The sequence below is a fragment of the Sciurus vulgaris genome (assembly GCF_902686455.1).
Source record: "Sciurus vulgaris genome assembly, chromosome: 8".
In the NCBI taxonomy this organism is placed as follows: Eukaryota; Metazoa; Chordata; class Mammalia; order Rodentia; family Sciuridae; genus Sciurus; species Sciurus vulgaris.
In genome coordinates, this window is record NC_136468.1 from 44,834,480 (window position 1) to 44,857,565 (window position 23,086).

Sequence of the window (23,086 nt, forward strand, 5' to 3'; positions counted from 1 at the left end):
GAACCAAACTAGGTGTCCATCAATAAATGAAAGGATAAGAAAATGTGGCATATATACACAATAGAGTTTAGCCACAAAGAAGAATGAATTTATGCCATTTGTTGTTATATGGGTGAAAAATGGAGAATATCATGCTAAATGAAATAAAACAGACTCAGAAAGTCAAGGGTTGAATGTTTCCTCTCATACATTAAAGCTCACAAGGAAAAAAAGGACTGAAAAGGGGGGGATCTCACAAAAATAGAAGGGAGTTCAGTAGAGCAGAGGTAGGGGATCAAGTAGGAGGGAAAGGGGAAGAACTGGGGAATAAAATTGACCAAATTATACTACATGCATGTATGAATTTGTCACAATAAATACCACTTTTATGTATAATTATAATGCATCAATAAAAAAGTATAAATAAAAAGAAGAAAGGTTGAAAGTATAGAGGAAGGAAAACAGGAAGAGGAGGTAGAAAAGGGAAACGGGAAGTCCTGGGGAAAGAAATAGAGCAAATTATGTTATATGCATAGGGATATTCATGACAAATCCTACTATGCGTGCAATTTACAATGTATTACAATTTTTTAAAAATATGACCAAATAGAAAATTCACATGCAATAGTGTCCAGATTTCATTTCTGGAACTGAGGTGCCAATTTACAAACTATTTTTGATTAATTCAAAATGGATCCAAGGCCTAAATGTAAAAGAGAACTAAAACTATAAAACTCAGAAGGAAGTACAAAAGTAAATCATTACAACATTGGACTGAATAGTGGTTTCTTAAATATGACACTGAAAGTATAAGAAAAAAATGGACTTATTAAAAATAGAAATGTTCTTCAAAGAACATATGAAGAAAGTGAAAAGATAAATGATGGAATAGGACACAGTATTTTCAAATGATATATCTGATATGGAACTTGTCTCTGGAAAATAAAGAACTTTATAAGAACTTTAACAACTCAATAATAAAAAAAAAAGACAATCCATTTTTTTAAATGGAGCGAAGGATCTAAATAAAAATTTTTCCAAAGAGATACAGAAATCACCAATAACTCATGAAAACATGCTTAATATCATTAGCCATTAGGAAATGCAATTCAACATGATGATGACATGCTACTATGATGGTCATAATAAAAAAAGACATGTAATTACAACTGTTGGTAAGGATGTAGAGAAACAGTAACCCTTATACACTGCTGGTGGGAATGTCAAATGTTGCAAACACTTTGAAAAAGTCTGGTAGTTCTCCAAAAGGTTAAATGTAGAGTTACCATACTTGCAATTCCAATCCTAGGTATATAGTCAAGAGAAATGAAAACATGCTAACATAAAAATTTCTATACAAATGTTCATAGTAGCATTATTCATAATAATAAAAAATAGAAATAATATATATATATATATATATCAGTTGATGACTAGATAAATAAAATCTGTACAAAAAAGTAATGTTGGGCAATAAAAAGGAACTACTGGATAGGCTAAAACATGGATGAATCTTAGAAACACTATGCTAAGTGAAAAATACAAAAGGCCAATATTATGTGATCCAATTTATCTGAAATATCTAGAATAGGAAAATTCATAGGCCCAGGGAGAAAACTAGTGATTACCTAGGACCTGGAGTGTTACAGAGAAATGACAGGTGACTGCCAAAGCTTCTTCCTGGGGTGATGAAAGTGCCTTGATGTTGGTGATCGTTTGCACAACTCTGTGAATATGCTGAAGACTACTGAATTGTATACTAACTGAGTAATTTATATGGTATGTAAATTATTTCTCCATAAAGTTGTTACCTAAAAAAGTATTTCTGAGATATTTAATAATATTATAGAAATAAATAATTCAAATATCACATGGAACCTTACCTTGGACACTTCCTCTTTCCCATTATTTTCCTTAATGAATACTTTTTCCAATTCAGGACTTATTCCTTCTACATTGCAGGGCACACGTGAAACCGACGATTTTGGCACTGATACATTTGACAGTGGCATAGGAACTGACCTTGATCCAGTAGCCTGAGGCAGAAGATAGTGTCAAATTATTTTTGATCAAAGCAATCAAGAACTAAAAAGAATGGTAAACCTTAAAAATCAAAGGGTTTACGGATGTAGCTCAGTAGCAGAGCTCTTGCCTGGCATATGCAAGGCCCTGGCTTAATTGTCAGCATCACCAATAAAACAAACAAAAAAACCTTAAAACTGAAACTCAAGAGCAGAGTCATTTTGGACATTTTAAAAACATTAATAATTCAGGTACATATACAAAAAATGTAATTCTAAAGTAAGGTAAAAATTATATGAGTCAAAAAAGTCCTTGAAAATCCCTTTATGCAGATGTCAAGGTATAACTGTATAATGTACATATATGTTCAGTAGGATGGCAGACAGAATCTTCAGCACTGTTTCTTTCATTTCCCTTTTTGTGTTTTATTGGGAAAACATAGTTGAAATCATGTGTCTCCACCATACAGATCAGTGTGTTTAAAAGATGTTTCCTATATAGTGCCAAAATACCTTTCAGTATTATTTTTCATTTCCACTTTAACCATTTAAGAAAACCTATGGATTATTAAGCAATATAGCAATGATACTGCTAAACTCAACACTCACTCAATAACTTCAAGGTTATTTTCAAATGGTTTTTGCAGGCATTCTCAAAAATTAAGCACCTCTGATAGCTGTTGTAGGAGTTACCAAAAACTGTCAATGAACCATCCATGCTCAAGGAAATCATACAATGGGAAGGAAATAAGACAGATTAACAAGGTAAAATTTAAAACAATGTGTCATCTCAGCTTACACTGAATGATTAAAATTGACATATATGATTTGAAATGAGGCGAACTTCTAGTCGCTGGTCAGCACTAGTGTTTCCCAAACTCAGGGCTGTGCTTCTGCCATTTATGAACTGCTGCCCATTCAACTCTCTCATATTATCTTCCCATACATTAGTATGTGAAGACTTTCCATTTATATCTTTTTTATTTTTCAGGTACTCAACAAAGATATATAGTCTGCATATTTCTTTTAAGTTCAATTTTACATTTTTTCATTATATTTAACATTAAGAGAAAACTAGGAAATTTTTCTCTTTATATTTTAGCTAGTCATCTCATTGGGATTTTGATGAATAAAAAGGGGGAAAGACTGAAATCCAATCAAAAACAATTAGACTGACATAGCCCTCAGGAGTGCTTAAAAAATTAATATCTGATAATTTAAACCTTTTTTTTTTGCTGGTGTTCTTTAAGTTCTTTAAAGCACATTCTAGACTTCAACTATAATCAACAAATATTTGTGTATCAAAAGATAATTTCCTCCACATTGTTATTGGTTTTATTGGTGCATTTTAGTTATATATATTGATAGGATTTGTTGTTACACATTTGTACAACCCATGATCTTAGGAGTATGATTTATTTTGCTTAACATGATGGTCTCTAGTTCCATCCATTTTCTAGCAAATGCCATAATTTCATTTGTTTTTATGGCTAAATAAAATTCCATTGTGTATTTTCTTTATCCATTCATCTGTTGATGCATACCTAGGCTGGTTCCTAGTTGGGTATTATTATTTGTGCCACTATAAACATTGATATGCCTGCATTACTATTAGTAGTAAGATGGCTTTAATTCTTCAGGATAAATACCAAGGAATAGTATAGCTCAGTCATCTGGCAGTTCCATGTCTAGTCTTCTGAGGAACCTCCATACAGATTTTCAGCGTGGTTTTACTAATTTACACTCATACCAACAGTGTCTAAGAGTTCCTTTTTCTCCACATCCTCTCCAGCATTATTATTATTATTATTTTTTTTTTTTTTTTTGTGGTGCTGGTGATTGAACCCAGGGCCTTGTGCTTGCGAGGCGAATACTCATTCTACCAATTGAGCTATATCCCCAGCTCTATTATTTTTCTTGATGACTGACATTCTGACTGGTGCGAGATGAGATCTCAGTGTAGTTTTGATTTGCATTTCCCTAATGGCTAATGATTTTGAATATTTTTTTTGTTGGCCACCTGTATTTCTTCTTTTGAGAAGTTGTCAACTTAATTCATTTGCCCATTTCTAATGGGGTTATTTGATTTGGGTATAAAGTTTTTTGAACTCTTTACATATTCTAGATATTAGTCCTATTAAAAAAGTAGCTAGATTTTTTTTTTCTCTTTTGTGGTTTCCTCTTTATATATATTTATATATATATTAAATATATTTATATTTTCTCTTCTGTGGTTTCCTTTGGTGTACAGGAGCTTTTTAGTTTGATGCTGTCCCATTTATTAACTCATGGCATTATTTATTGAGCCTTAGGGGCCTTACTGAGAAAGTCATTGCCTGTGCCTAAAAGGTGGATTTCTGGCCCTACATTTTCTTCTAGGAGTTCCCTTTTGATTTTGAAGGACAGCTTTGCTGGATAAAGCAATCTTGGTTGCTTGCCTCTAAACAACCTGACATTTTTTTCTCTTGAGGCTTTTAAAATTCTATTCTTATTCTGTATGTTAGGCATTTTAATTATAATGTGTCATGGAGAGGTTCCTTCTTGATCTTTTTTATTTGGTGTTCTGAATACCTCCTGTATCTAGATATCCATCTCATTCTGAAGGTTTGGAAAAGTTTGCTACTATTTTGTTGAAGAGTTTATCCATTCCATTAGCCCACATCTCACAGTCCTCCTCAATTCCAATGATCTCTTCATTGTGTCCCAGAGTTCTTGAATGTTCTGATCACGGATTTTTTTTTTGTTTTCTTTAATGCTATCTGAATGTTCAAGGTTGACCACTTTGTCTTCCAGCTCTGAGATTCTGTCTTCAGCATGGTCTACTCTATTAAACTTTCAAGTGAACATTTTGATTTATTGTATCTTTCATTACCCAGATTTGTTTGGTTCTTTTTCAATATTACCATCACCTTAATTGAATTTCTCAATTGTAGTCTTTCTAATTCAGTCAGTTGTTTTTCTGTGTTCTCTTAGAATTCATTGATTGTTTTTATAAGAATTCTTTTGAATTCCTTATCTGATATTTCATCCACTTCAATATTTTGGGGGTCATTTGCTGTGAATCATGAACTTTAGGAGGTGCTGTGTTACCTTGTTTTTTTTCGTATTTCTTGTATTCCTGTATGCATCTTTTAGAAGCGATTTCTCTTCCATTCTTTCGTTTGAGTCTTTTTAGGGCATAATCTTTCCTTGTCAAAGTTTCCTAGAGTGATCTAGATTGAGACATCCTTGTAGGTGTGTTATCTGCAGCCTTTCTGTTATTTTTGTTTTTGCTGTAAGCAATGAACATCTATAGGTGGGACCTGGGGGCACGCACCTAATACTTTCTACTTGGGGTTTGGTTGTTAGATTGGGTTTTGTCTCTTTTATTCCTTGTATTGAAGTATAGATGAAGGTTAAGTGTCATTAATTTGTGTGGAACAAGGCACACTGTCTTTTGGTTGAGTTTAGATCAGCAGCAGAGTTCCTACTCTGTGAACTTAGTGTCCCTAACTTACAGTATCCCTGTAGGTTCCCAGTACCTTACAGAATAGGGGGAAACAAACAACAGCAACAACCAGTGAAAACAATATACAACATCAAACTAAATACTTTTTCCCTACTATGACATCTACAATGTTAACTGCCACAAACAAAACAAAACAAAACAAAAAAAAAGAAAGAAAGAAAGAAAAGAAACGGTAGGGTCAGCAATCGCCAACAGCAAAAACAATAAGTAATGATGAACAATATCTGGCATTAAAGCAAACTACAGGGTCAACTACGTCATACACAGCAGTAATAACTACAACAACATTAATGGTGGGGACATAAGTTCTAAAAACAAATTAGTGCTAAAAGATGGTAAAAATACAGTAATTAAAAGAAAATGTGTTAGGAAAACAGAAAAGAATTTTCAATTTCAAAAAGTGAACAGAGAATGCAGAAGAGCTACCATGTGATGGTTTTAAGGAAAGAGAAAAAAACAGAAGAAACAAAGTAAAGGGAGAGTGAGAAAGATAACAATAGAATTTAGATGTTAGCAGGAAAAAAAAAGAAAGAGAAACAAGAGACAAATGAAAACAATAAAAAACAACACCAAAATATACTAAGCAAAAACCCTAACCCTCAAAAGACAAGGAAAAACATTTACATTTAAAAACTACTAAAAATGAGAAAAAAAAAAAGAAACAAATACGTATATGTATTTATGTGTCCATGAACCAATCAGCACAGCAAAAATGAAAAAACAAAAAACAACAAAAACAAAGAAACAAACAACAAAAAAAGAGATTCTTAATGAAGAATGAAGGCATGTATCATCTCCACTGAGATGGTCAAAATAGTCAGTGAGAAAAGATGGTCACTGTCTATGCCCGATTGTCTTTGTCATTTCTTCTTGAGCTATATGTAATAAAGAGCAAGAGCGAAGGTTGGGGTTGTTAACCTCTTCCTCTTTTTGTGTTGCTCATCAAGGTACCATGTCTTGGAGTGGCCCAAGACTGAAGCTGGTTCAAATAATTCTCAGCTTCTCTTTTCCCCAGTATGAGGTAGGATGGGATGGGAAGTACTGTTAGTTGAGAGTTCTGTCTACACAGACCAAAGTATTCCCAAGGTGGGGCTGCTGCAGAGTTCTATAAGTGGAGTTCTGGCAGATGGGCCTTAGGTATAGTCAGGCCTCTGAGGCTTTCCTGGGTGGTGTCTATTCTGATGTGATTAAATCAACACACCTCTACAGCCTGGCACCTGCCAATCTCTGCTAGGAGTCTGGAACTCAGAAACCTCTCAAGGATTTTACTCACTAGGTGGGAACAATCCTTCACCCTCTCTGCTGCCCATGAACACAGCCTTCTCAGGCTTAGTACCTGAGTGTATTCACACTGTTCTGTTCAGATTCCCAACCCACTTTAGGTGGTTGCATCAATCTCCAGACTCAAAGTGGGTAGAGAGTTGGACTCCTCCTTCACTTTTCTGACTTGAATTCCCCTGGGTAAAATATTACCTGTTTTCTTTTGCTAGGTACACCTTAGGTGATATGGTAGGCACTTGCCAGGACAGTGCAGCCCAGTTGGCTGAGATCTCCTGGCTCCCATAGGAGAAGCTGCAGAGTGGCCAACTCAAAAAGGCTCCAATTCAGCTCTCTGAGGCCAGTTGGGAAACACAGGGCACTCTTCAAGCACCAGTGCACAGTGCAGCCTCTGGATCAGCTAAAGGCAGTCTGATCTCAGGTTTTTTCTAAATCTGTCCATTATGTTTCTGTTTTCCTTCCCTTTGTGCTTAACTAGCACCACTATTGCTACTGCCACAACCAGCTTAGTTTCAAGGCAGTCTTTCTTCTTTGTTTAAGGGACCGAAATTTCTGAGTCTCTAAGACATTCTGTACAATATTGAGTTTTAGTGAAATCCATCTTTCACCAACCTTGCAGAGAAGCAGTACTCCTGCTGCTTGAATCCCGAGCCACGGAGCAACTAGGAATGGCACTTTCCTCTAACCTACTATCTTGAATCTCAAGATAATTATTTTTAAGTAAATATGAAAAACTGTGTCTTTTTGTTAAATCAACAAGTCAATTGATCAAATGTAAGTGCATTGCATTCCTAGAGATAGTGCTTGAAATAAATCAAATAAATATGCCAATTTTGCCAATTCTATCAGATTAAGAAGAAAAAGGCAGACATATATAAATCTTCACTTCAAGTGACTGAGACTTGTCAGTTTGTTTTATACCTTTGATGAGGTATGATCAATATATAAGAAAAAATCACCCCATTTTAAGTATGCAGTTAGTTAAGCTTTGTTAAACATAGTCATCACACTATCAGTATAGTCACATTTACAACCTCTATCCCTCCCCATGCTTCAAATTTCCAAGAACTTTTTTGCAGTCAATTCCCATCCCCAATACTTTGTTTCTATAATTTTGACTTTTTGAGAATATAGCAAATCATACAGTATTGTAGTAGACTTTTGCTCCTAAATTCTTTCACTCAGCATAATGTTTTTGATATTCAATCATCATACCACATGGATTAGTTTTCCTTCTGTTTTACTACTGAGTAGTATTATATTGTATGGATATGGAATATTTATTGACTGGAATATCTATTGACTGTTGATGAGTATTCATTTCCATGTTTATTATTAGTAGTAATGCCTACAAAACATCCATGTACAAGTTTTTGTATGGATATATGCTTTTATTTCTTGTGATGAGATACCAAAGAGTGGAAATTCTGAGTTGTTCAACATATTCTTAATTTCTTAAGAAAATGATGAACTGACAGTGTGGTTGTACCACTCTGCATTCCCACAAGCAATGTGTGCTTGTTCTAATTGTTCCATATCTTCATCAACACTTGATATTGCTAGTGTTTTTCACTGTAGGGACCCTATAATTGGTTTTAGTAACATCATTAATCACTGATTTTTCTACCTATACATCATATGCAAATACCAATGTCTTTTTTTTCCTACTGTCCTCTCTAAAAAAATCAATAATTACAAAATTACAGAATTTTAACTCTATAGTAATGCTGCCAATATTTTGCTGACAGGGTCTCACTACTACATTTTCAGTTAGTCACATGAGGAAATATTTCATTTTTAGTTTAATAAGAGTATCTTTTTAACATCACAAATGGATAGTTTTTATCAAGTGTTATTCAACATCAAGAAAATCAAATGATTTTTTTCCTACTTCAAAACTTACTAAATTAACATCTTTCCAAAGTTGACTCAATTCCTGTACTGGACTTGTTTTGATATGTTGTTTGGCCTTCTTCTGCTACAGTATCATATTTGATTTACTAAGATTTATATCAATATTTGTAAACATATTTGGGCTAGAGAAGTTTCCTTAAATTTTGATCCATGGGATATGTTTGTTAGTACATTTTTTTGGGGGGGGATTAAAAAGTTTTTCAATTTCTTCATAAGCAAAATTAAGGTAAAATACAGAGAGGGATACAGAAACAGATGGGTTAAGGAACTACTAGGAAGATTAAACAAGAAGTGCCCATACTTGTTCAATAAGTACATGAAGTATGAATTCAAGTCGGGTCAGTATTCTTCGGATCACTATACTCTGTGATGTCTGTTATTAAATGGTTAAAAATAAGGCTTTAAAAAAAAATCTCATAACAATTTAACAAACAGTAGTAAAGGTTTTGTTGTATTTTTTAACACCTAAAATTATTAATTCTCCCTTGATAAATTGAACCATAAGGAATTTTTCAAATCCAGACAAGAAGAATTTTGCTTACCTGAGTGTGACTGATTGTTATATGGGTGCCATGGAGAGGTGACTGCCGATCTTTCTCCTTGCTGTGACGACTACTTTGTTTACTGCGTTGAAGCTGCTGCCTCAGTTTGGCAATCTGCTTTGGGGGGAGGGATGGAGAGGTAAGAGAACAAAAGTGAATACCAATTTTTTGGTATTTTTTTTTTCAGATTTGGGTAATTGATAAATGACTTTTTTCCTCAAAGATTTCAAGAGATAATACTTCACCACGATGATTTTATTTTTCAAGATTTTTTTATTAAGGCTATTGAAAATGAGAAATGTAGGATACAAACGTTTCACTGCTACAAATTTAAATAATGTTATTGGTAAATATGTAGACTCAATTTTCACAGATTATTTCAGATTTATGTAATGCCAGAAATAGCTTTCTTTATAAAGTATTTTTTGTGAGAAATATTTCAGTTGCTTACTGACTGAATTCAAACCTGATCTTTTAAAATAGGAACCACATTCAAATTTGAGTTACTGTCTTATGTAAACAAATGAATTTCATTTATAAATAATTAAATATTTTAAAATTGCAATCCCAATAGTGGTGAGGAGTATCAATGATATTTAGTATAAATAACTTCTTAGTATTTAGTATCTATTACTCTTTAGTCATACACTTTTAAAAATAAATGTAATTTAGAATATGTTCTCCTAAATGAAAAGCTCACACTCCTAGGTTTAAAACACACACACACACACACACACACACACACTATAACCTGACCTGGAATCATTAAACCACTTAAACATTTTAGGCAGTATACAATCTACTTTATATGTGTTAGACTGTAAGTAAAAATAAATTATAAAGGGAAGGAAACTACTATGGTATGGATATGGTTTAAGCATGTCCCTCAAGGGTTCACATGTTGAAAGCTTAGTCCCTAGTGTGGCAAAGCTAAGAAATAGTAGGACCTTTAAAAGGTAAAGCCTATTGGGAGGTTATATGGAACCTTTAAGAGGTAGGTCTAGTGAAATGTGAATAGATCATTAGGGATGCTGTCCTCAGAAAGTAATGGTATACTTCTAATGGGACCCTGGGTAGTTTTCACAAGGGTTGTTTCAAAACAGCAAGACTGGCTCTGGATCCCTGTCTCTCCACGTGATCCCTTCCTCTCATGCATCCTTCCACCATAAAGCCATCTGTCATGATGTGATACAGCCAAGGGAGCCCTCACCAGAGACCAAACCAGATGGGGCTGCCTGATCGTAGACTTTCTGCCTCCAAAAGTGTAAGCTAAATCAACTTCTTTTCTTTAGACAATATTCAGGTATTTTGTTATAACAATGGAAAAGAGCCTAATATAGGAACCATTGTTAATTTTTGTAAGTAATTTTATACCAGTATTATATTTCCTTGTATAAAAGATGACAATATTAATCAATCAACAAATACGGTGAGCCCAGTTTTATTTACCCTACAAGGTAACCTACAAGGTAAACACAAAGTAAAGGTAAACACAAAGTCTGTAAAATACATATATTTTCCTCAGAGAGATACAGCAAAAATACAGTGTATTATGAAATTCTCTAAATATTTATCTTAAATAACCACAACAATAAAAAGCATAATAGACAATTACAATTAGAGACCATAAATGCTCAAGGGGAAAAGTATTTGGGTTGTTTAGGAAACTAATTTTTACCTGTGGCAAAGAGTAGACAGGAAACAACAGTATGCTACAAAATTAAGCACCCAAACAAAGGAATAGTTTATAGTCTTCTCTTATATTAAGATCTTTAGATCCTTTTAGTTTTTTTAAACCCTTTGAAGCTTATGAATCTGTCATACAATGTCCTTTCAAAAGACATACAAATAAGTTTGTGTTAATATTTGTGTTCCTTACTATTTGTTGAAATAACAGGTTTTTATAGAGAATGTTAATTTTCACAAGAGATCAAAATTAGTAATTATTATAAATCAAGATAAACTATTCTCTATAAAAAGTTAATAGAATTTAATATTGCACAAATTATTTAATCAGGATTAAGTGTTTTCTGAATATGTTTTAGTAGTGTTTTGAAAATGCTAAGAGCTTGTATAGAAGAACCCAGAATGCCCAGAGATTAATCAAAGCAATCTGTAATTTGTGGGGTGCTATATATGGCCAGCAAATAAAATCCAGGCTTAGCTGATCTATTAGACATGGGAATTTGGCTCCTGGGAACTGGCAATCATGAGAAATTGTTCCAGATTGCCTAGAGTATGGTTTCGGTGCAGTGGCTCACCGCCAGAATTTGCAGGCCCTAGATGTGCCAGTGACCAGCGTGTTAGAGCAAAATGTCTTGCTTAGCCCCACCTCAACCTGTTTCTCATGGAAGAAGCTCCTACCAATCCCTCTTTTGATCTGTACCACTATAAATAAAGGAAACGTGCACTCCTCCATTTTGCTAAAGTCAGACCCTTGAATGGCTCAACACATCACGCCCCCATTCAAAAGATAATTGTCTCCTGTTGTTTTTTCTATTACATAAATTTCTTAGCGATTAGTTCACAGTCAGTTTATCCCTCTGACAGAAACACTTTTCCTCGCCCATGGAGGACATGCAACTATAGTAATTATTTGTTTTTAAATAGTCTTTAAAAATAAAAATAATCTTAATTAATCTTTTTTATTTGTTCTCATTGAATTTACATGACAGTAGAGCATACTTTGACATATTACACATACAGGGAATATAACTTATTCTAATTAGGATCTCATTCTTGTGGTTGTACATGATGTGGAGTTTCACTGGTTATGTGTTCATGCACATATGAACATAGGAAAGTTATTTTCGATTCATGCTACTGTCATTCTTATTACAACCCCCTTCCCTTCATTCTCCTTTGTCTAATCCAATGAACTTCTATTCCACACACCCCCTTATTGTGTGTTTGTATTCACATGTCAGAGATAACATTGGCCTTTGGTTTTTTGGGATTGGCTTATTTCACTGAGCTTTCATCCATTTACCAACAAATGTCATAATTTCATTCTTCTTTATGACTGAGTAATATTCCATTGTGTATATATACCACATTTCTTTATCCATTCATCTGTTGAAGGGCACCCAGCTTGGTTCCAGTTTTGCTATTGTGAATTGAGATACTATAAACCTTGACATGGTTGTGTCACTGTAGTATGCTGATTTTAAGTCCTTTGGATATACACCAAGGACTGGGATAACTAGGTCACAAATGGCGGTTCCATTCCAAGTTTCTTGAAGAATCTCCATTCTGCTTTCCATAGTGGTTGCACCAATTTGCAGTCCCACCAGCAATGTATGAGTGTACCTTTTTCCCCACATCCTCACCAACATTGTTACTTGTATTCTTGATAATTGCTATTCTGACAGAAGTGAGATGGAACCTCAGTGCAGTTTTATTTTGCATTTCTCTAATTGCTAGACATGTTGAACCTTTTTTCATATATTTGTTGATTGATTATATTTTTTCCTCTATGAAGTGCCTGTTAAGTTCTTTTGCCCATTTATTGTTTGGGTTATTTGTTTTTCTGGTGGTAAGTTTTTTGAGATCATTGTATATCCTGGAGATTAATGCTCTATCTGTGGTGCAGGTGGCAAAGATTTTCTCCCATTCTGTGGGCTCTCTCTTCACCTTCTTGAGTGTTTCTTCTCCTGTGAAGAAGTTTTTTAGTTTGATATCATCCCATTTATTGATTCTTGATTTTATTTCTTGCCCTTCAGGAGTTTTGTTGAGGAAGTCAGTTCCTTAGCTGACATGAAAGACATTTGGGGCCTACTTTTTCTACTAGTAGGTACAGGGTCTCGGATCTAATGCCTAGGTCCCTGATTTACTTTGAGTTTTGTGTAGCATGAGAGATAAGGATTAAATTTCATTCTACTACACATGGATTTCCAATATTCCCAGCACCATTTGTTGAAGAGGCTATCTTTTCTCCAACAGTAAGGCACCTTTGTCTAAGATGAGATAACTACATATATTGATAACATATATATATATATATATATATATATATATATATATATATATGGGTTTGTCTTTGTGTCTTCTGTTCTGTTCCACTGGTCTTCCTGTCTGTTTTGGTGCCAATATCATGCTGTCTCTGTTACTGCAGCTCTGTAGTATAATTTAAGGTCTGGGTATTGTGACGCTTCCTGCTTTACTTTTCTTGCTTAGGATTGCTTTGGCTATTCTGGGCCTCTTATTTTTATTTTTCCAAATGAATTTCATGACTTCTTTTTCTATTTCTATGAAGAATGTCATTCTAATTTTAATAAGAATTTAATTAAATCTGTATAGTGCTTTTGTAGTATGGTTATTTCGACAAATTAATTCTTCCTATCTAAGAACATGGGAAATCTTTCCATCTTTGAAGGTCTTCTTCAACTTCTTTCTTTAGTGTTCTGTAGTTTTCATTGTAGAGGTCTTTTACCTCTTTTGTTTCTCAAGGTTCTTGGGTTTTTTTGTTTGTTAGTTTGGTTGGTTGGTTTTTGTTATTGTTGCTGTTTTTAGCCTATTGTGAATGGATAGTTTTCCTCATTTCTTTCAGTTGATTCATCACTAATGTAGAGCAGTGCAACTGATTTATGGGTGTTAATTTCATATCTGGCTACTTTGCTGAATTTGAGTTCTAGAAGTTTTCTGTTGGGAGTTTTTGGGGTCTTCTAAATATAGAATTATGTCATGGGCAAATAGGGATAGTTCAAGCTCTTCTTTTCCTAGTTATATCCCTTTAATTTCTTTCTTTTGTCTAATTGCTCTGGCTGAGGTTTCAAGGAATATGTTGAATAGACGTGGTGAAAGAGGGCATCCCTGTTTTTTCCCAGTTTTTAGAGGGAATGCTTTCGATTTTTCTTAATCAGGCTGTTTTGCAAGACTTCTGAGACATTAAAATATACCAGAAAATTTCTGTTCTAAGCAGGTTTAATAAACAGATACAAAAAGCATATACTATGCTACCTATTAACTTGCTTGGAATACCAACTTTAGCAATGCAACTTTATACTTTTTCACAAAAGTTTTTCTTTGGAATGTATAAAATATCTATGGTCTTATTTACAATTTAGTATTCATTAGGATACAAGGAAAGTTCATTTTCCTAAATATGCACCGAGAACATTACAAATTCTAGTTTAGAAGCACGTGACATGAACAGAAGACTGCTATGCCATAAACCTCTCCTTTGCCTCAGAATACCAGAGGTCCCTGGGCTATTTAAACCACACAGAGAAGAAGAACACAGAGAACTGCAAATACTTTGGCCTTCTACATTAGAATTTTCTTTTCTTTTCCTTTTGATACTAAAGAGCCTCCATGGCTATCTGAAGCCACCTCTTTCCTCCAACTCTAGTACCAATGAAGAACAAACACAAAGATATCTCTTGGAGGAAGAGCAGAAGAAGTTATGATTTTTTTCCCCATTTCATCCGTAGCTCTGAACCTCTACCAAGGTCAGCCTTTCTGAGTTCACATTCCACTGCATCACAAGATAGGGAGTTCATCACTGTTATCCTAAGAGAGTTGAATGGTACTTGCTATAGGACTGCTACATATAGTGATAAGATTATCATAGGTTAGTTTAGAACTGGAATTCCATAGAAAATGTGTTAGAGTGAAAAACATGTTCTGGGTGTCAGACATCTAACTTTTAATCAAATTTTTAAGACATAATTCACTCAAAACTGGGAATTAATTTTGAATATCTATTCCCCAAACTTAACAAAACTATCTATCTTTGAAAAGTAAAGACAGAATGTATAACTTAAGTATATATAACTTCTATTCAATAGCTAAAAACTTCAAACACTTTAAGATAATATGTTGTGAGCTGCCATTTTGTATCAGACAGTTTGAGTACTGACTATTAAAATTAAGGATTAAAAGCCAGGCCAGATCAAGCTCCCCTCAGCATGCTGTAAATCTTGCCAGAGTACTGAAGCTTCTGGAAGACTTTTTCTTCATTTAAAGGCATGTTCTATTTTAAAAAATGGTATGCCAGTGGGACTGCATGCACTCAGAGAGGTTTGCTTTTTTCTAATCCACACAAAGGTGCCCTATAAGGTTGGCAGGACATCTAGAACATGTAACTACAAGCTAAAATGCATTTAAATAGAAACCAAAAGAAAAATGAGGCTGTGATTTTTCACCTTTTAACAATAAAGTCAAGATACTATAATGGAGTGAAAAGGCAGATCATGCATACCCTGGGAAAGGATATTCACAACATATATATACAACAAAAGACTCATTCCAGAAAATGTGAAGAACTCCTATGAAGCAATAATCAAAAAGAGAGTAGGCAAAAAACCTCAACAAGCACACAGGCAAGAGAATACTGAAATGGGCAATACAAATAGAATAAGGTGCCCAACAGCATTCTCATGAAACTAGTACGAATTAGACTGTCTAACACCAAATGAGAGCAAAGATATGAAACAACTGTAATTCTCCATACATTGCTGGTGTGTGTGTGAAGGGGTGGGGAGGTCATGATAGGCTTAATTATAGATTTTCTGGGGGCAATACCACGTCAGTGAAGGGTCAGCTAAAGAGCAGAAAGCAGTGACTTGGCTAACAAGAGGCAAGAATTCTAAGTTCAATTACATGGAAGGGGAGAAATGGCATGCCCACTTATACTAGGTTATAAGATGCCAAGTAGGAAAGGTGCTGAAAGTAGATGGATTCCTACGGAAAAGTTACAGAGACCTGGGGAGCTAGCTATACTGCCTGTCTTGCATGGAAAAGAGGAATGAGCTACTAGAAAATAGACCTATGCAAATATACAACTTTACATGTTTCTTTTAATGATATTTCTAACAATTAAACGAGACATCAGAACATATCCTCTTTATGCAGAGATAGTTCTGCAACAGAAATTCATCCTTTGTCAAACAGAGGTAACACAGTTCAAACAAATTATAATTCAGCATGCTGAAAAGGCTCATTCTGACTAGTAACATCTACTTTCTAATGATTATTCGAAGAGCAATTTGTAGGCCAGTTTGTTTGATGACTTTGTCAACCACCAAAAGAAAGCATTGTTAAAATTTGCCTAAGTACTATTTGTTGAGCACCAACAATGTAGAAGTTACTGTGCCACTTGCTCTTAAGTGAACCATCTCATTTATTTTTCAACAAAAACATACTGAGATAGATATTACTATACCCATTTCAGAGGTGAAGAAAGAGAGGTCATAAGGTTAAAAAGCTTGCTAAAAGTTGCACAGTTCAGTAGTGAAACTGAGTTTGAAATCAAGAAACAGACTTTCAGAGTCTGCTCTTATAAACACTATTATCTAGTTTGTGGAATGTTCCCCAAATGACCCTGTGTTAATGACTTGGTCCTCAGCTTATGGTGCTTCTGGGAGATGGCACAGCCTTTCAGAGATGGGGCCTTGTGGAAGAATGTTAAGTCACTGGGGGCATGACTTTGGAGGAGATCCCGGGATTCTGGTCCTTATTGTCTCTTTCTTTGCTTTCCAACCACCACAAGATAAACTGGTCTCATCTACTATGAATTCCCACCATGATGTACTATGCTACCACCACAGACCCAAAACAACAAGGCCAAGTGACATGGACTAAAACCATTGAAACTGTGAGCCAAAAACCTTTCCCCCTTTTAGGTTGATTATCTAAGTTATTTTGTTAACAGTAACACAAAGCTGAGTAACACGACTATCATTCTATATTGCCTGAAGGATTAAGTTAATAACTCACAGAAGATAAAGAAATCTTATAAAATGTGAGAACATAATGAAAATTTTGATAAGAGCTGAGCAAAGTAAGATATCCTCTCCCCCAAACAATTACTCATTACATTAGCCCAACTAATTTTTCTGCTAATAAAGTTTGGAAAGTCATAAATTTCAAGCTGTATTCTCTTTTATATGAAACAGGGAATACATGACAAACTTTAACACTTACAAAGAATAAGTGTTTCAAAACAAGGTTCTGCATTCTAATTTAAACAAACTGATACCTACATACATACATGCCTGCCCATATGCAGAGTCCACATAAACCAGCTAGTTCAGAAACAGAGATATCCCACACATAAGAACTAACTCCCACAGACATTGCTAGCTTTGGGAGAATTTTTATAAACATAAAATAAGTTTTAATAAAAAATATATTTACAACAATCAATAAGGCATAGTTGTTGATAGAGGCATTTTAACAAAAATAGATTAAATTTTAAATATACTTTGCTTACAAATCTACTTGATTCATTGTATTTATTATAATCATTTTACAGATGAGGAAACACTTGAAAAGAAAGGACCTATTCCAATGTGAGAGAGAAAATAGTAAACCCAGTAATTTATACTTCAATTTATAATCTCTCTTAACTACCTGACAATGTTGCTGAAAGTAATACTGTATTAAGGTTTAACCACTAATATGTACCAGTCATTGTGTATTGGCTCATGATTTCAACCGCTTCACAAAGTAATTTCCTCTCTTAATGTTGGAGCCATTGCAAGCTGTAAATTAAAATTGAAATGAACAAAAATTTGATAAATCCATTAACTTATTGTATGCAGTTTCTATTGATACAGTAAGTTACTGATAAGTTTTTTTTTTTTCTGATTAGCAGTGTGTATGATCTTAAAAACTGTTCCTACTGGATTGACCTTTTAAAAGATACTGAAAGGCCAGTCACAGTTGCACATGCCTATAATCTCAGTGACTCAGGAGGATGAGGCAGGAATAAAAAATTCAAGGCCAGTCTCAGAGATTTAGTAAGACCCTATCTCAAAAAATAAAAAGGGCTAAGGTTATAGTTCAGTGGCAAAGTACCCTGGGTTCAATCCCAGTACTGGGAGGCAGAGATAATAAAAGAATTACAAAACATTTTTATGATTCAACTTAATTTAGAGACTTTCATGGATAAAGAATACATGTATGTATACATTTCTCACATAATACCTTTGATTACAAAGGAACAATAAAAAAACTCAATTGTTTCTTGACGGTCTAGAGAAAACAATTTAAAATTATTTTTCCAACTGTAATTTTAAAAACATGAAGTCTACAAAATATATTGATTTTCTCATAGATATAAAAAATACAATGTATTATGAAATTCTCTAAATAGGCAATAAAAAGCACATAGATAATTACTAATAAAGCTTACAAATATTCAAAATATTCAGGCTCTTGAGGAAATTAACTATTATCTATGGCAAGTAATAGAACAGAAACAGTATGTTAGAAAGTTACGCACCCAAGGAAAGCAATGATTTATGGCCTTTCTTTTATATTAAGATGTTTAAGAATAAATTTATTGTTACATAATTTCAATCTTTTGAAATCTACTGAAACTTGCTTTATGATCCAGAATATTACTCAGAGAACATTTCACATGTACTTAAAGGATATATTCTACAGCTGGGTGGTGTTTCCTATATATCACAGTCAGTTCAAGTTGGTTGGTAATGGCGAAGTCTTTAATGTATCATTTTAATTCTTCTGATATTAATATTTTTTTATTTTCTATTACCTTGTTGATTCTTTGTCTACTTGGTTGTTAAATCAAGTATTGAAAATAGGATGCTGAAATCCCCAGTTACTTCTGTAAGACCATTATTTCTCCTCTTACGGTTTTTGCCTCATGCTTTTTGGAATGCTATTGTTAGATTCATATACATTTATAACTGTTACATTTCCTTTCATAGTGACCTTTTTACTATTATGAAATATACCTACTTGTCTTCAGAAATACTGTTTGCTATAAAGTCTATTTTGTATGGTATTAATATGCCTACTCCAGTTCTCTTATCATTATTGCTTTCCATATCCTTCTCACTTTTACTCTATGTGTTTGAATTGAAGATGTGTCTCTTAAAGACAGCATGCAGCAAGAAATTCTCTCAATCTCTTATTCATATGGGAATGGGAATGCCTTTTTTCCATCCTCATTTTGAAATACTAGTGTTGCTGGATACAGAATAGTTGATTGACATTTTTCTGTTTTAGCACTTTGAATACATCATGCCTGGTGGTTTCCATAATTTCTGATAAAAAAGTTAGTTGGTTGTTAAAGGTCCCCCATGTGTGATGACTCATTTTCTCTTCCATCTTTCGAGATTTTATATTTACTTTAGGTTTTTAACAGGTTAACTGTGATGTATCTATGACTCTTTTTTGCGTTTTCCTAGCTGGGGTTAGTTTAGCTTCTTAACACTGCATTTTGTTTTTCACCAAATCTAGAAACATTTCTGCTATTACTCTTCTACTTTTATTTATTTATTTTTGCTCTGCTCTGTCTCTTCTCTCTTGGATCTCCCATTAAATTTGTTTCTAGGATATATTGTCCCTTGGTCCTCTGTGGCTCTTTTGACTTTTCTCTCTCTCTCTCTCTTTTTTTTTTTCCTCTCTGTCCCCATTCCTCAGGCAATATAAATTCTATTGTGTTATCTTCACATTTACTGATTTTGTCTGTCATCTCAAATCTGTGTTTGAGTCTATTTAGTGAATTTTTAATTTTAGTTACTATTCTTTGTAAGTCTAGAAATTCTTCATTCACTGAGTGTCTGGAGTCCTACCAGTTCTACCTTCCTTTAATCATGGTTTTCTATAGTTCTTTGAAAATCATAGCTGTTTTGATGCCTTTGTCTGCTAAATCCAACATATAAAGACACTTAAGATAAAATTTCTACTAAACAGTAAAATATGGTCCGAGTATGTGCCAGACATTTTTGTTTCTTTGTATATATCTGAATTTTTGGTTGAATGTTGAACAGTTCAGATAAAAGAGCAGCAACTCCTGATATTGATACTTCCCTCTGAAAGCTACTGTCATTGTTGCTTTAGTAACTTGATGGCTTAAAGCTCTGTTTCCTTGTAACTTTAGGCCACTGATGTCACTACTCCATTATTTTAAGCATGGCTTTTTTATACCCTTTAAAACTGTTCTCCAGTGTTTGACTCAATGTTTGGCTAAATATTATATTTTTAAAAATATTATATTTTTAAAAACTATCTCAAGCCAGTAAAATCCCCTCTTCCTACTGATAGGATTTATCTGAGTACATTTGAAATTCAAACTTACAATCTTACCTGAGTTTCATTTCCACTGGCCCTCTTGAATGTGGTTTTGCACCTGTTCTTAGGCTTTATTGACCAAGGATGCATGGGTGGCTTGGGCCCACTTTGTTATCTGCTGTGCATATTCATTAGTCCCAACAAGGGACATATGGGGAATTTATCAAGTCTCTATGACAATTTTACCTCTCAAAACTATTTAATTCCACTAGTACATAAGATTGTTTCTTGCCCCAAAATGGACTACGACCTCAAACTAGTTCAGAAATTGGACCTCTCTGTTCACTTGCTGCCAAGATCCAACTGACAATGCTCCATAACAAGTGATCTCTTCCCATCTGGGCAACACATCTGCTGGTTTTCAAGGCCTGGCCCATTCTGGTTGAAATGTCACACCAATAGAGTTAGGGATGAGGAAGAAGGGAAGAGGAGTACCACCAGACAAGAACACCACAAGCTTGTGCTAATCTTACTCTTAAGTTCAGTAGTTTTTTTATAAACAAAGTTTCTCAATTTATTTTGATTTCTAGAGCACTAAAATACTTGTTTTGATATTTATGTATGTTTTATTCACAGTCTATGCATGGAGAACTGTTTTAGTCTTAACATATCAGACTCAGCTTCCTTTTTGTTGTTGATTTTGTGCATATTGTGTTTATGTGTCAGGTAGATGGGAGTTCCAGATTTACATCCATAACATCAAAAAGATGCTAAAGAGATGTAATAAAACCATAGGCAAAAATCATGCTAATAGCTGAACACAGTGGAACATGCCTGTAATCCCAGCAGCTTGGGCAGAAGCAGGAGGATCATGAGTTCAAAGCCAGCCTCAGCAACTCAGCAAGGCCCTAAACAACTCTGTGAGATCCTGTCTCAAAATAAAAAATGGAATGGGATGGGGATGTGGCTCAGTGGTTAAGTTCCCCTGAATTCGATCCCTGGTACCAAAGAAAAAAAAATCATGCTACTAGAAATTATATCTATTTAGTCCAGATGCCACAGTATATGAGGGATACACATATTGATAACCTATGGTATATGAAAAGATGAAAATGATTTTTAAAAAGGCCTGGAAACGATATGTATATGAAAAAAAATTCAAGAGAAATGTCAATGTTTAACCTGCTCCCCCAATAATAAGTTATTGCTAGTCTTTCAAAAAGATAAAATGGAAACCCACCTGTAGCTCAAGGAGCAGAGTCAAAACTTAGTAGCATAATAATGCACGCAACATACAAAAGAACAATGTAAGCTAAAACAATTGAACTGGTTCTCTTAAAGTAATGAGTTCCCCTTGCTGAGAATCATTCAAGAAATATTAGATAACATCTTTTAAAAAAGTGCTTAACAGAGGAGATGACATTTCCACTCCAAGTTTCTATTATTTTATAAAAGACAAACATAAGACTAAAGATACATAAAGTTATACGTATGGATGTTTATAATAAGGAATGAATACTAAGACATAATTCTATATGAATATACCACAGTGAATCTCACCATTGTATACATTCACAAGAAATTAATTAAAAAATATAACTGGTAAATGGAAGAAAGAGCAATAGAGGGAAAGGAGCAGGGGAAGGGATATGAGAAGGAGAAGGAGAGGTACTGGGATCTGAATTAGAACAAGATATATTCCATGCTTGTGTAATTATGTCAAAATGGAGTCTATTGTCATGCATAACTAAAAAGACCCAATTAAAAAAAAAAGATATGGATTCCACTGTACTAATCATTATACAAAACTATGATCTACAGCTCTGATTGCCATAACTTTAAAATAAGCAGGTAAAGGAGGAAAAAAAGATATCTAAAGTGAACAAAAAAGAGTTATTACATAAAATAAGACTTCATTCCAGAAAAGTTACAGCCAACTGGATATAGTACAAATATTTATAAAGGACATACAGGATACAAAAGGAAACTCTTGACTTGTTCAACAAAACACAAATTCAACCCTTAAATTCTGAACAAGGTAAGGTTAGGATAAATGAAAGAAGTATCATTATATTCAGAAATAGTAAAATAATCTGCTAGTACCAAAACAGGTTACAGAGAAGAAACAGAAATAACTTACCTCTTTTAGTTGATCAGCACTCCCCCATGATGCAGAACGCTGATGTGATCTCTTTTCTGCTCCTTCTTCTGCCCAACAGCTAGGTGTCTTTAAAAAACAAACAAAATATAAAAAATAAAGAATTTGGTCTTTACTCCTTAACCTCAATAAACTAAAATATAATTCACATTTTTAGTACATACCAGTTAGGTAGCTATACTAAAATCCTTTACACCCACCAAAATCCTGTGAAAATGTTTAAAACACTGTCATATTCTGAATTAGTCATGATTGTTTCAAGAAGTCTAAGTCATCTTGCTTAAAAAACTTTGACATCCTCACATCAATAACATTAATAACTTAAAGTTACCAAATTCAAAGAAAACTGATGATCTCCATATTGGCATTTTTAAAGAGAAGAGACAAACTAAATACAAAATGGTACTTCTACTAAATATAATGGACCAAAAAAAAAAAAAAAAAAGAATCAAACTCCTTCAGAAGCAGTAACATTATAGATGACTTAGATAACAAATATCTGGCCAGACAGAGGGCTGATTGTACTATTCTTCCTACACTTGGCAAAGAGAGTAATAGCCATACTATCTTTTTGGAAAAACTTCAGGCATCCTTATATTAAAAAAAGTTATTATAAAACAAACCAGAGAAAGATTAGGAATAAATGTAAGCCAAAAAAAACTGATTATAAATGGTATGTATCTTTTTAAAAAAGGTA

At 33.9% G+C, this 23,086-nt stretch overlaps 1 protein-coding gene across 4 annotated transcripts in view; it reads right to left on the bottom strand.

Moving 5' to 3' along the window:
- Window positions 1-23,086, bottom strand: part of GLCCI1 (glucocorticoid induced 1) — a 147,243-nt gene that overhangs the window by 18,629 nt on the left and 105,528 nt on the right. For 3 of the 4 annotated variants that reach the window (XM_079151806.1, XM_079151804.1, XM_079151807.1), the window contains exons 3-5: window positions 22,372-22,458; window positions 9,243-9,359; window positions 1,863-2,015 (exon numbers count right to left, since the gene is read on the bottom strand). In XM_079151806.1, coding sequence (XP_079007932.1) covers window positions 1,863-2,015; window positions 9,243-9,359; window positions 22,372-22,458 — 357 coding nt within the window. The remainder of the gene's footprint in view (window positions 1-1,862; window positions 2,016-9,242; window positions 9,360-22,371; window positions 22,459-23,086) is intronic. The other variant, XM_079151805.1, reaches the window with a different exon arrangement.